A 12,653-nucleotide genomic window follows, 5' to 3' on the forward strand; every position below is an offset into this window, starting at 1 on the left:
TTATGTTTTGCTACTTTGTCTATTTGTCCTAATAGCAGATTCTCATTCTCCTCTGTTATAATTGGTGGTTTATAGCAGACCCCCAGTAATATTTTATTATTATTTTTTGCCCCCTCTATCTCTACCCACATGGACTCGACCCCCTCTTCTCCCTCTCCTATATCTTCCCTTAGTCTGGGTTTTAGACATGACTTTACATATAAGCAGACTCCTCCGCCTTTCCCCTGTTTCCGGTCCCTTCTAAATAAACTATAATCTATTAAATTTACCGCCCAGTCGTAGCTATCGTCTAGCCAAGTCTCTGTTATACCTACGATGTCATACCTCTCCTCCGATATAAGCGCCTGCAGCTCATCCGCCTTATTGGTCAGGCTTCTTGCGTTGGTCAGCATGCAAGATAAAACTTTGGGGTTATTTAGCATCCTATTCTTCTCTAACGATCTAACTGTACTATCCCCACCCCCCTCTCCACCCTCATTATATTCACTTCTCCCCTTCCCCCTTGCTTGCCTCACATCCCACCTATTTCCTTGGTTTCCCCCCCCGTCTCTAGTTTAAAAACTCCTCCAACCTATTAGCCATCTTCTTCCCCAGCACCGCTGCACCCTCCCCATTGAGGTGCAGCCCGTCCCTTTGGTAGAGCCTGTAGCCGACCGCGAAGTCGGCCCAGTTCTCAATGAACCCAAACCCTTCTGCCTTGCACCAACTCTTTAGCCACTTATTCACCTCCCTAACTTCCCGTTGGCGCTCCTGTGTGGCTCGCGGGATTGGTAGTATTTCTGAGAAAACTACCTTGGAGGTCCTTGCCCTAAGCTTCCTACCTAGGTCCCTGAAATCATTTTTAAGGACCCTCCATCTACCACTCACTTTGTCATTGGTGCCGATGTGGACCATGACCGCTGGGTCTTCGCCAGCCCCACCCAGTAACCTGTCAACCCGATCCGCGATGTGCCGGACTCGAGCGCCAGGGAGGCAGCACACCGTTCGGCGATCCCGGTCTTTGTGACAGATTGCCCTGTCTGTCCCCCTAATAATAAAGTCACCCACTACCAGAACCTGTCTTGCCTGCCCTACACTTCCCCCCTCCCCCTCATTACTGGAGCAAACACTCCCCCGGCGGTCAGAGGATCTGTCGTGCTCTAATAATGCCGGTTCTGAACCAGCCTTCCTATACTTCTTCCCTCTATCCCTCCTAACTGTTATCCAGCTCCCTGCCTGTTCAGCCTGCACTTCCCCTCTATGCTCCACCCCCAGTATTGACCCATTGAGTGTCTGCTCGGTGAGCAGCAAACTCCGTTCCATGTTGTCGATGCTCCTCAGTACCGCTATCTGAGCACTTAGATCCAGAATTTGGGCTTCCAAGTGCACGATATGCTCACATCTCTCGCAGCAGTATGGATCCTCGAGCGGTTGCTCACGGAATGCATACATTGCGCAAGATGTACACTGCACGGCTCCGGCCAACATGGACGTCATTCTAAATATGGGGATACAGTCAGTATATATATACAAGTACAAAACACAATTATTTATATATAGGTGTATGGACGGGGATCAATTAGGGATGTGCAAGTGTATCAATTAGATATCGGCGGGGGATCAGTTAAGTATGGAAGGGGGATCAATTAAGTATCAAGTATGGACGGGGGAATCAGATAAGTAGGTCAGGTGGATTAATTAAGTAAAAAGTAAAGTGAAGAAAGAATGAAATACAGTCAGCAATTCAGTCCTAAGTCCTCCCTTCCAAACTCCCTGAATCCAAAGTCACTGAAAAACAAGTCACACACTTACTTTCGTTCGCACTTACGCTCCGGACACACGCAGCTCGTTCACACTCGCAAACTAAGAGATTTAAAGAGTTTTTTTTTTTTTGTTTTTCTTCCTTTTCCAGCAATGTACCCTTCACCTCAATGCACTTCCAAAGGACTTGATGCCCAACCAGCTGCCCCTTATAAACCCCTAATTATGACCCCTTCCCCTTAATTAACCCCTTGTGAGTAAATCTACACCTCAGGATTTTAGTGCAATGTAGTTAACCCTTAAATACACACGTAGTAAACTAAGAAACTAAAACTGTAGTGAGAAAATAGGTTTTAAAAAGCCCAATAAATCTAAACAGGTAGAAAAGCACTCAGCAGGTCACAATGCAGCACTCACCGCAATTCACACAGGTATTTTCTGCAGGATTCCCAAATACCTCTTCACTGAAAAACAAGTCACACACTTACTTTCGTTCGCACTTACGCTCCGGACACACGCAGCTCGTTCACACTCGCAAACTAAGAGATTTAAAGAGTTTTTTTTTTTTTTTTTCTTTTCCAGCAATGTACCCTTCACCTCAATGCACTTCCAAAGGACTTGATGCCCAACCAGCTGCCCCTTATAAACCCTTAATTATGACCCCTTCCCCTTAATTAACCCCTTGGGAGTAAATCTACACCTCAGGATTTTAGTGCAATGTAGTTAACCCTTAAATACACAGGTAGTAAACTAAGAAACTAAAACTGTAGTGAGAAAATAGGTTTTAAAAAGCCCAATAAATCTAAACAGGTAGAAAGGCACTCAGCAGGTCACAATGCAGCACTCACCGCAATTCACACAGGTATTTTCTGCAGGATTCCCAAATACCTCTTCACTGAAAAACAAGTCACACACTTACTTTCGTTCGCACTTACGCTCCGGACACACGCAGCTCGTTCACACTCGCAAACTAAGAGATTTAAAGAGGTTTTTTTTTTTTTTCTTCCTTTTCCAGCAATGTACCCTTCACCTCAATGCATTTCCAAAGGACTTGATGCCCAACCAGCTGCCCCTTTTAAACCCTTAATTATGACCCCTTCCCCTTAATTAACCCCTTGTGAGTAAATCTACACCTCAGGATTTCAGTGCAATGTAGTTAACCCTTAAATACACAGGTAGTAAACTAAGAAACTAAAACTGTAGTGAGAAAATAGGTTTTAAAAAGCCCAATAAATCTAAACAGGTAGAAAGGCACTCAGCAGGTCACAATGCAGCACTCACCGCAATTCACACAGGTATTTTCTGCAGGATTCCCAAATACCTCTTCACTGAAAAACAAGTCACGCACTTACGCTCCGGACACACGCAGCTCGTTCACACTCGCAAACTAAGAGATTTAAAGAGTTTTGTTTTTTTTTTCTTCCTTTTCCAGCAATGTACCCTTCACCTCAATGCACTTCCAAAGGGCCGAGCTGTCCATCAAAACACTTACAACTCAGCATGACCCAGTTTCCACAGGGCAGCATAACAATCACTCACTGAGCAGAGAAATAGTGACAAAAGAAACATAACGATCTCTGGAGATGGACTTGTAACCTTAAGATTGTTGATATTGTTCAATGATTTTGGTTCTCAAGTCCACATACAGTTTTCTTCTTTTTGTTTTCCATGCATAGTGTGGCACACACAGACACACAATGCAAAGATTGAGTCAACTTCTCCCTTTTTGATCTGGTTTCAGGTTCGATTTTCATATTGGCCACACCTGTTACTTGCCGCTGGAGAGTTTGATTGATCATCACATGCTTGAAACAAAGTTGTTGTTTTTTTACCCACAAACACTTAAAACAGTGGATTTAATTCTGTATTAAAATTAATTGATCATAAAATTAATACAAAAATAAAAATTGTGGCACCTTCCCTTTTTTAAGACAAAACTTACAGCCGAAAGACCAACAAACACGCAACAACTGTAGTCCGCTTCAGTGAAGGCCTGGCAAAGCATCACAAAGGAGGAAACCCATCATTTGGTGACATCCATAGCTTCCAGACTTTAGACAGTTATTGGCTGCAAAGGATTCTCTGCAAAGTATTAAACAAGAATATTTTATTTATGGTAAAGTTAATTTGTCCAATTACTTTGAGCCCCTGAAATGAGGAGGCTTTGAAGAAAATTGTTGCAATTCCTAAATGTTTCACAGGAAATTTTTGTTCAAACCCTTTAAATAAACCTGAAAGTCTACACTTCAATTGTATCTCAGTTTCATTTTTAAATAAAAAACAGTGGCATGCAGAGCCCAAATCAGGAAAATTAGATCACTGTCCAAATATTTCTGAACTGAAGCGTATATACGGCAGAATCTCTGAGAATCCTATGTGATGTATATGGCACAGTCACTGTGTATCCGGTGTGATTTATTTACAGCAGTCTCAGAGTATCGTACCGTATTTTTCGGACCATAAGACGCACTTTTTTCCCGCCAAATTTTTCCCCCACGGTTCCGTGATCCATCTCCCTGCAGTGCGACCCCACCGCTCCCTGCCTAGCGCTTTCCAGACAAGAAACGGTGAGGCAAGCATTATACTGTAGAGTAAGTTTAAGCACACACAGCAAAACACTACCGCTGTGATGAACTAGAACTCCCAGCATGCCATAGGAGCTGCATGACATGCTAGGAGTTATAGTTCTCCTCAGGAAAACCACATGACAAATATGGGGTGAACTATAACTCCCAGCATGCCATAGGAGCTGAAGAACATGAGGAGTTACAGTTCTCCTCATTTTTTGCTTCAAAAGTTTTTTCCCCTATTTTCCACCTCTAAAACCTGGGTGCGTCTTATGGTCCGGTGCATCTTATAGTCCGAAAAATCTGGTATGTTATGTATATACAGCAGTCTCCGTATCTCCTAAAGACAGTAAAGAGGATAGACACAAAAACCTCTTTGAGGGCTTCTTTAATGGATATTGTAAAGTGCAGCGGTGATGACTCAGATTTTAGTCTTATGATTGGTGCACAATTTATTTTGAAGCTAATTACGGTTTTAGCGTAAAATATGAAAAATTATACATTTAGATTACACTGATTAAATGTATGTAAGAGTCTGTTATATTTTGTGAAGTACATAATGGTTTGTAAAACTTACTTATGTAGACCTTTTACTTTTACAGGTTTCAGAAAATCCCCTTATATATCTTTTGGATACGCCCGGCGTCCTTTCACCTCAGGTTGAGTCTGTTGAGACCGGAATGAAGTTAGCACTATGTGGTAAAGTACAGCTATATCTTACTCTCGCTTTCATGTACACTCCTGAGCATTGAAATTGCAAGATGGAGCTGAATTAAGTATTGAATAATAGCACCACATTCAGAAATGCATGCACTTGCACACCTTGGCTGCTATCAGTGAAGTTATTAAAACCCCTTAAAGGGAACCTGTCACCAATTTAATCGCATAGCAGCTTAAACTATCCCCTTATTTAGCATTTATACTGCTTTCTCCAAATCCCTATTTAACCCCCTGACTCTCTCTGTATGGCCCGGAAAACCTTTTTTAATTTCTCCCGTGCTGTATTCTAATTGGGTCCATCTGGTCCGATGGGCAGGGCTTTGGACTCTCCACACCTCCCCCGGCTGCTGCTCACCGTCTTTGACGTTTCCTGTGTCACCCTCATTGCCGTGAGAGATCTCGTGCCTGCGCAATATTCTTTGCTCAGTTTGCAAAGCTGCAGGCAAAGCCGATAAACAGAAGTGGAGTCAAAATCATATGTGATGCAAATCATATGAGTGATTTTGCATTAACCCCTTCCTGACCATGGACGTACCCAGTACGTCATAGGAAGGGAATGACTTCCCGACCTTAGACTTACTGGATACATCATGGCAATTTTGGGCGCACAGAGGTTGTGTGCTCACGATCGCCGCCAAGTGTTCAGCTAATATCATAATATAATATATTTTTTTCCCTTTTCACAGATCAACGTTGTAAAATTCTGTGAAGCATCTGTGTACTCGGGAGAAATTGCACAGCAAATTTTGTGGTCCATTTTCTCCCTTGTGAAATAAAATGTTTTTAGCTCCAATTTTTTTTTTGTGGAACAATTACATTTTTTTATTTTTAATTTTCACGGCTCTACGTTATAAACGTCTGTAAAGCACCTGGGGGTTCAAGATGCTCTCCAAAAATCTACATACATTCCTTGAGGGATCTATTTTTCAAAATGGGGTAATTTGTGGGGGATTTCCACTGTTTAGGCACATCAGGGGCTCTCCAAATGCAACATGGCGTTCTCTCTCAATTCCAGACAATTTTGCATTCAAAAAGTCAAATGGCGCTCCTTCGCTTCCAAGCACTGCTGAGCGCTGAAACAGTACTTTTCCCCAACATATGGGGTTTTGTCGTACTCAGAAGAAATTGCACAATATTTTTTTATGTCCATTTTTTCCTGTTACCCTCATGAAAATAAAAAATTTTTTGATCTAATGTAAATTTTTTTGTGATTGAAGTAAAATGTCATTTTTTTTCCTTAAAATTGCTTCAGTTCCTATGAAGCATCCGAAGGGTTCATAAACTTCTTGAATGTGGTTTTGAGCACCTTGAGGGGTGCAATTTTTTAGAATAGTGTCACTTTTGGGTATTGTATGTTCAACGGACATACAATTTTGGGAGGTTACGTGTAGGTAAGTAGCTGGAGACTAGGTCACAGATTGAGGAGACAGGTTATGGATGGCTTTGTTATGCCATGGTTAGGGTTTTGAACTGGAACTTCTGGGTAATGAAAAGCCAGTGAAGGGATTGACAGAGGGAAGAGGCCAGGGAATAGCAGGGGGACAGGTGGATTAGTCGGGCAGCAGAGTTTAGGATAGATTCAAGGTGTGCGAGAGTGTTAGAAGAGACGCCACAGAGCAGGAGGTTGCAGTAGTCGAGGTGGGAGATGATGAGGGCATTGACTAGGGTTTTTACAGATTCTTGATTAAGGAATGTACATATCCAGGAAATATTTTTGAGTTGGAGTCGCCAGGAAGTACAAAGGTACTGGATATGCAGTGTAAAGGAGAGATCAGAGTCCAGGGTTACCCTGAAGCAGCGAGCTTGCGGGACTGGGGAGAGTGAACAGCCATTGACTTTGATGGATGTCTGATGGGGTGGTTGAGTAAGATGGTGGAAAGATGATGAATTCTGTATTGTCCATGTTAACTTTTAGAAATCTAGCAGAGAGAAAGGATAAAATAGCGGACAGACATTGTGGGATTCTGGTTAGTAAAGAGGTGATATCGGGTCCAGAGAGCTAGATCTGTGTCATCAGCATAGAGGAGATGGTGAAAGCCATGGGACTCTAAGCTGTCCCAGACTGAAGGTGTAAATGGAGAAGAGCAAGGGGCCCTAGAACTGAACCTTGTGGGATACCCACAGATAGGGGGTGAGGTGAGGTGGTGTGTGAGTGGGAGATGCTGAATGTCTGGTCCGTTAGATATGACGAGATCCAGGATAGGGCTGTGATGCCAAGAGATGAGGGAATCTGTAGTTATAAGGAATGGTCCACTGTGTCAAAAGCGGAGAACAGGTCCAGGAGGAGGAGGACACCATAGTTTTGCTTGGCTTTGGCGGTTAGTAGGTCATTGGTGACTTTAGTCAGGGCTGTTTCAGTGGAAGAAAGCCAGATTGTAAGTAGTCGAAGAGGGAGCAGGAGGAGAGGTGGGAGGGCAGTTCAAGATGAACCTTTTGTGTCAGTAGTTTTGAGGCATAGGGAAAAAGTAACATGGGGCGATAGCTAGACACAGCGGATCAGTCAAGTAAGGGGTTTTTGAGGATGGGTGTGATTGACGCATGTTGAAAGCATGAGGTGAAGACACCAGTTCTAAGTGATAGGTTGAAGAGATGGGTTGGGGTAAAGACTGTGGTGAGGTTTGGGATGAGGTGGGACCAGATCGAGTTGAGTGCACAGGTGGTAAGATGTGATCTTGAGAGTAGAGTGGAAAGTTGATCTTTCATGTTTGTGTCTGTGTTTGGAGACAGGGGATTGTATGTTGAGGGTGAATCAGCATTACATCGGCAAAGACATCCAGTCATCAGAGCAAAGCGGGAGAGAGGATGATGCTCTGTCAAAGTGATGTCTCAGGAAGCCGGAGAATTGCCGTCCAGCAGAGATCGTTGCCGGGTAGAACAGGCAGTATATTCTTTGCCCCATAGGAATAGTACACAATAATGGTTAACAAGAAAATATGAACTGTTTGAAATTGACACTCACTGCGGGGCCAGTTTAAAGCGAATGGAAAAACGTTGCAAGATTAATTTTCCCAATACCAGATTTCAGATCTTTAAGCATTGAAGAACTTGAAAGAACTGCAGTGAAAAAAAATACCAGCAGACAGGTGATGACACAAATCATTTGGAGGCTGTCATCTTGTTGTTGTCAAGAGGTTATGCAACTAAATATTAATCTTGTCTGTCATATACTGTTTCTTCTTTCTCTTTTGTTTTCTTCACTGCTTGTATGTTGATTTGTCAATTTTCATGTTGAAGAAAGATACTTAGTATATTGACTTTTTTATATAAGCAATCAATAATGTTACCACAACTGTATGATAGCAGCAAAATGATTACAAAATGTATTCTCATTGCAGGAACTATTCTTGATCATTTGGTGGGTGAAGATATAATAGCTGATTATCTGCTCTATACTCTTAATGAACATGCACAACACAGGTAAGTGTGTCAGTACTGACCTCTGAATTCTCCTGTCTTTAGTATACCATTTCTCCTCACCAACGCAACTGCAGTGCATTTGATAAATCACACTTCTACTCTATTGAACTCTCTCAGGCTGATGGAAACATCCCAGTTTTGAGGAATCTTCAGCATGATGCAATTGCATACTGAGCGGTACTGCAGTATTAATATAAATGCCCCATCTTATTTATATGAACTTGGTTTAATTCCTTCTATTGAGGCCCTTATTTTGTATACAGACTACTGTAACTGCTCTCTGTGATTCAGAGTGTATGACAAGGCCGTCTTCTCTACTAAGCTTAGAAAACATGGAAGAGAAGTTAAACTAAACTTTGGTTCAACTTAAAGGGAACCTGTCATGTCAGTTGGAGCATGTAAACTGCCCCCAGCTTGTTGTTAGTGATGCAATGTGTTGCTTTTTGCATTAAAATCGACGCTATAATTTTTTGTAAAAAGCACTTTATGTACTTATATCATACCTGCTCGTTTAGTCATAGGGGTGTTCATCACTTCATTAAGTCCGTCTTGTCCCATCCACTCAGTTTGAATTGTCCCTGGGTTTGCGCTGACTTCACATGAATATTCTTGTTGAAATCCCGCACTTGCGCACGGAGTACTGTCGTCCACGCTTGCGCAACATGTACTGTAAAGCCACGCGTATGCCGTGATGAGCGGTTCCGGCGCTTGCGCACAGTGAAGCTGGGAACTAAACACAGCTTGACTGCGCACGCTCGGTTGCCGCCCGTCACGGCGCCCACGCGGAAGCCACTTGTCACTGCGCACACGCAGCTTTACAATGCACATTGCGCAAGCGTGATGACAGTACACGGTGCGCAAGCGCAGGATTTCAACGAAAATATTCATGTGACGTCAGCGCAAACCCGGGGACAATTCAGATTGAGTGATAAGTACATAAAGTGCTTTTTACAAAAGATTATACCGCCGGTTTTAAAAAGCAAGTTAGTGATGCACATTGGCTCACTAACCACAACCTGGGGGCAGTTTACATGCTCCAACTGACATGACAAGTCCCCTTTAAAGCAGATGAAATAAATATTGAACCCATCACCAATTTTCTAAGTAAATATGTTTCTAAAGGTGCAATTCACATGAAATTCTCACCAGATGTCAGTAACAACCCATGCAATCCACACAGGAAAAGAAATCAAACCATAGATGCCCATAGACAGATATGTGTATATTATTATGTCTAATAATGAGAAATGATACATGGAAAAGGTATTGAATACGCTTACCAAAATTTAATTAATACTTTGTACAAAAGCCTTTGTTGGTGATGACAGCTTCAAGATGCCTCCTGTATGGAGAAACTAGTTGCATGCATTGCTCAGATGCGATTTTGGCCCATTCTTCCACACGAATACTCTTCAAATTATGTGGTCTCCTTCTATGAACTCTGAGCTTTATTCCTTTCAGAAAATTTGTATTGGATTTAGCGCCGGTGATTGCCTGGACCATTCTAGCAGCTTTATTTTTTTTCTCTGGAACCAACTGAGAGTTTCCTTGGCTGTGTGTTTGTGATCATTGTCCTGCTGAAATGTGCCTCCTCGTTTCATCATCATCATTCTGACAGATGACAGCATATTTTTATTAAGATTGTCTCTGTACATTTGTCCATTCATTCTTGCTTCAATTATATGAAGTTTACACCAGTGACATAATCTCAAAAACAGTACCACATCATGATGTTTCCACCTCCAAACTTCATTGTTGGTATGGTGTTTTTGGGTTGATATGCAGTGTCTTTTGGCCTACAAACGTGGTGTGTATTATGGCATCCAAACAGTTCAATTTTGGTGTCATCTAACCAGACTATATTCTCCCAGTATTTCACAGGCTTGTCTGAATATTGTTGAGCAAAATTTATACATGCTTGAACATGTTTTTTGTTCAGCAATGGAGTGTGTGCATACGGGTCATGGAGCTTGAGTGCATTACTTTTTCTGCGCTTCTCCGCAGGTGGTTCGTGGCTCTTGGACAACTCTTCTGATAATTCTTTTTACTCCTCTGTCTGAATCTTTCCGCACCTGGTCGTAGCCATTTTATGGTAAAATTATTTTCTTTCCACTTCCGGATTATGGCCCTATCAGTGCTCACTGGAAGCTTGAGAAGTTTAGAAATATTTCTGTAACCACTGCCATCAGTATGTTTTGCAACAATAAAATAAGTTTGAGGAGGTCTTGAGACAGCTCCTTTGTTCTCATCATGAGATGTCACCTTGGTAATTAAACACCTTTTTATAGGCTGTCAGTTGAACCAGCTGATATTATTTTTCAGTAAGTAGTAGGATTGCTTTCTAATTACTGATAATTTCAGCTGGTGTCATGACTTTCCATGGCTTTTTGCTTCAATACGTTTTCCCTGTGCCATTTCTCATTACACAAAACAACATACATATGGATATCTATGGTTTGATTTCATTGCCTGGATGGATGGATGGGTTGTTACCGCCATCTAGTGAGAATTTCATGTCAAAAGCACTTTTAGAAATATATTTACTTAAAAAAATGGTGATGTGTTCAATACTTATTTCACCCGCTGTATATTCCTAACTGCAGTAATGAAATAATATAGCCACGCTGCTTTATAATTTGCTAATATATCTATCACTGTGTTCATGAGGCATATATTAAATTACAGAATTGCAGGGATAGGAATATCTGGCCAAATAGCAAGAAATTTTCCTCCACTACATTAGCGGAATTATTACAGGTGAAGTACTCCAACATATATACCATTATGCAAAGAACATCGGTCGTCATTCAAATTCACCAAAAGTATATTTTTAATTAGATTTTATTAAATAATGATAAAAAAACAAATACTAGTGGAAATGGTGGATAACAGAGAGGATTAGGGGTGAGCTAGCATAATACAAAATTACATGATTCAAAAGAGAAAGAGTTGCGACACATCCACAATAATCCATAACATTATGGAAATCTTCAAAAGGAACCTAAAGACCTACCTCTTCCGACAAGCCTACAACCTGCAGCAACCCTCATTCCGCCATACAACTGTACGACCGCCTCTACCCTCACCTACTATATTCTCAACCATCCCTTGTAGACTGTGAGCCCTCACGGACAGGGTCCTCTCTTCTTTTGTACCAGTCAGTGACTTGTATTATTCAAAGATTATACCCCTTTTCACTTGCGCCCTTACTTGTCATTTAGGAACTGAAACATGACCCCCCTATAATAGACAGATGTGTGCTTATTTTACATAATTATATGTGAATTATCTCATTCTATCTGCATTGGAATTAATTTGTGATATTTCTATTTCATGCAATGATAAAATACTGATGACCAAAAGTGTTGGAACCCTTGAAATTGTTCGAGCAAATGAAGTATTTCTCCCAGAAAATTATTGCAATTACACATATTTTGTTATACACATACTTATTTCCTTTGTGTGTATTGGATCAACACAAAAAAAAGCAGAGAAAAGACACACTGGACATAATTTCACACAAAATCCAAAAATGGGTCAGACAAAATTGTTGGCAGCTTTCCAAAATTGTGGGTAAATTTTTTTTTTAAAAGAATGTGATGCTCGTTTTAACTCACCTGTGGCAAGTAACATGTGTGGGCTAGATCAAAATCAAACTTGAAAACAGATAAAGAGAGGGGAAGGTGACTCAATCTTTGCATTGTGTCTGAGTGCCACGCTAAACATGGAGAACAGAAAGACTTCTGTCTGAGAACTTGCGAACCAAAACTGTTAAACAATAGCAAAAATCTCAAGGTTACAAATCAATATCCAGGGATCTAGATATTCCTTTGTCTACGTTGCAGAACATAATCAATAAGTTTATAACCCATGGCACTATAGTTAATCTACCAGGACGTGGATGGCAGAGAAATAGTGATGAACTGTTGCAATGCAGGATAGTCCAGATGGTGGATTAGCAACCCCAATCAAATTCCAAAGAAATTCAAGCTGTCCTAGAGGCTCAGGATGCATCAGTGTAAGCGTTGATAACTGAATGAAATGAAAAGCTATGGCAGGAGACCCAAGAAGACCCCACTGCTAACACAGAAACATAAAAAAAACTAGACTGCAGTTTGCCAAAATGTATGTGAGTAAGCCAAAATCCTTCTGGGAATGAGTCTTGTGGACATATGAGACCAAGATAGATGTTTGGTAAATTACATCATT

General features: G+C 41.4%; 1 protein-coding gene across 4 annotated transcripts in view; it reads left to right on the forward strand.

Moving 5' to 3' along the window:
* Positions 1 to 12,653, forward strand: part of LOC141273761 (mitochondrial ribosome-associated GTPase 1-like) — a 332,495-nt gene that overhangs the window by 233,366 nt on the left and 86,476 nt on the right. For all 4 annotated transcript variants that reach the window (XM_073686095.1, XM_073686096.1, XM_073686099.1 and 1 more), the window contains 2 exons: positions 4,910 to 5,006; positions 8,363 to 8,444. In XM_073686095.1, the coding sequence (XP_073542196.1) occupies positions 4,910 to 5,006; positions 8,363 to 8,444 (179 nt within the window). The remainder of the gene's footprint in view (positions 1 to 4,909; positions 5,007 to 8,362; positions 8,445 to 12,653) is intronic.

The sequence above is a fragment of the Phyllobates terribilis genome, unplaced genomic scaffold (genome assembly GCF_046119375.1).
Source record: "Phyllobates terribilis strain yellow unplaced genomic scaffold, ASM4611937v1 Scaffold_5__5_contigs__length_657084704, whole genome shotgun sequence".
In the NCBI taxonomy this organism is placed as follows: Eukaryota; Metazoa; Chordata; class Amphibia; order Anura; family Dendrobatidae; genus Phyllobates; species Phyllobates terribilis.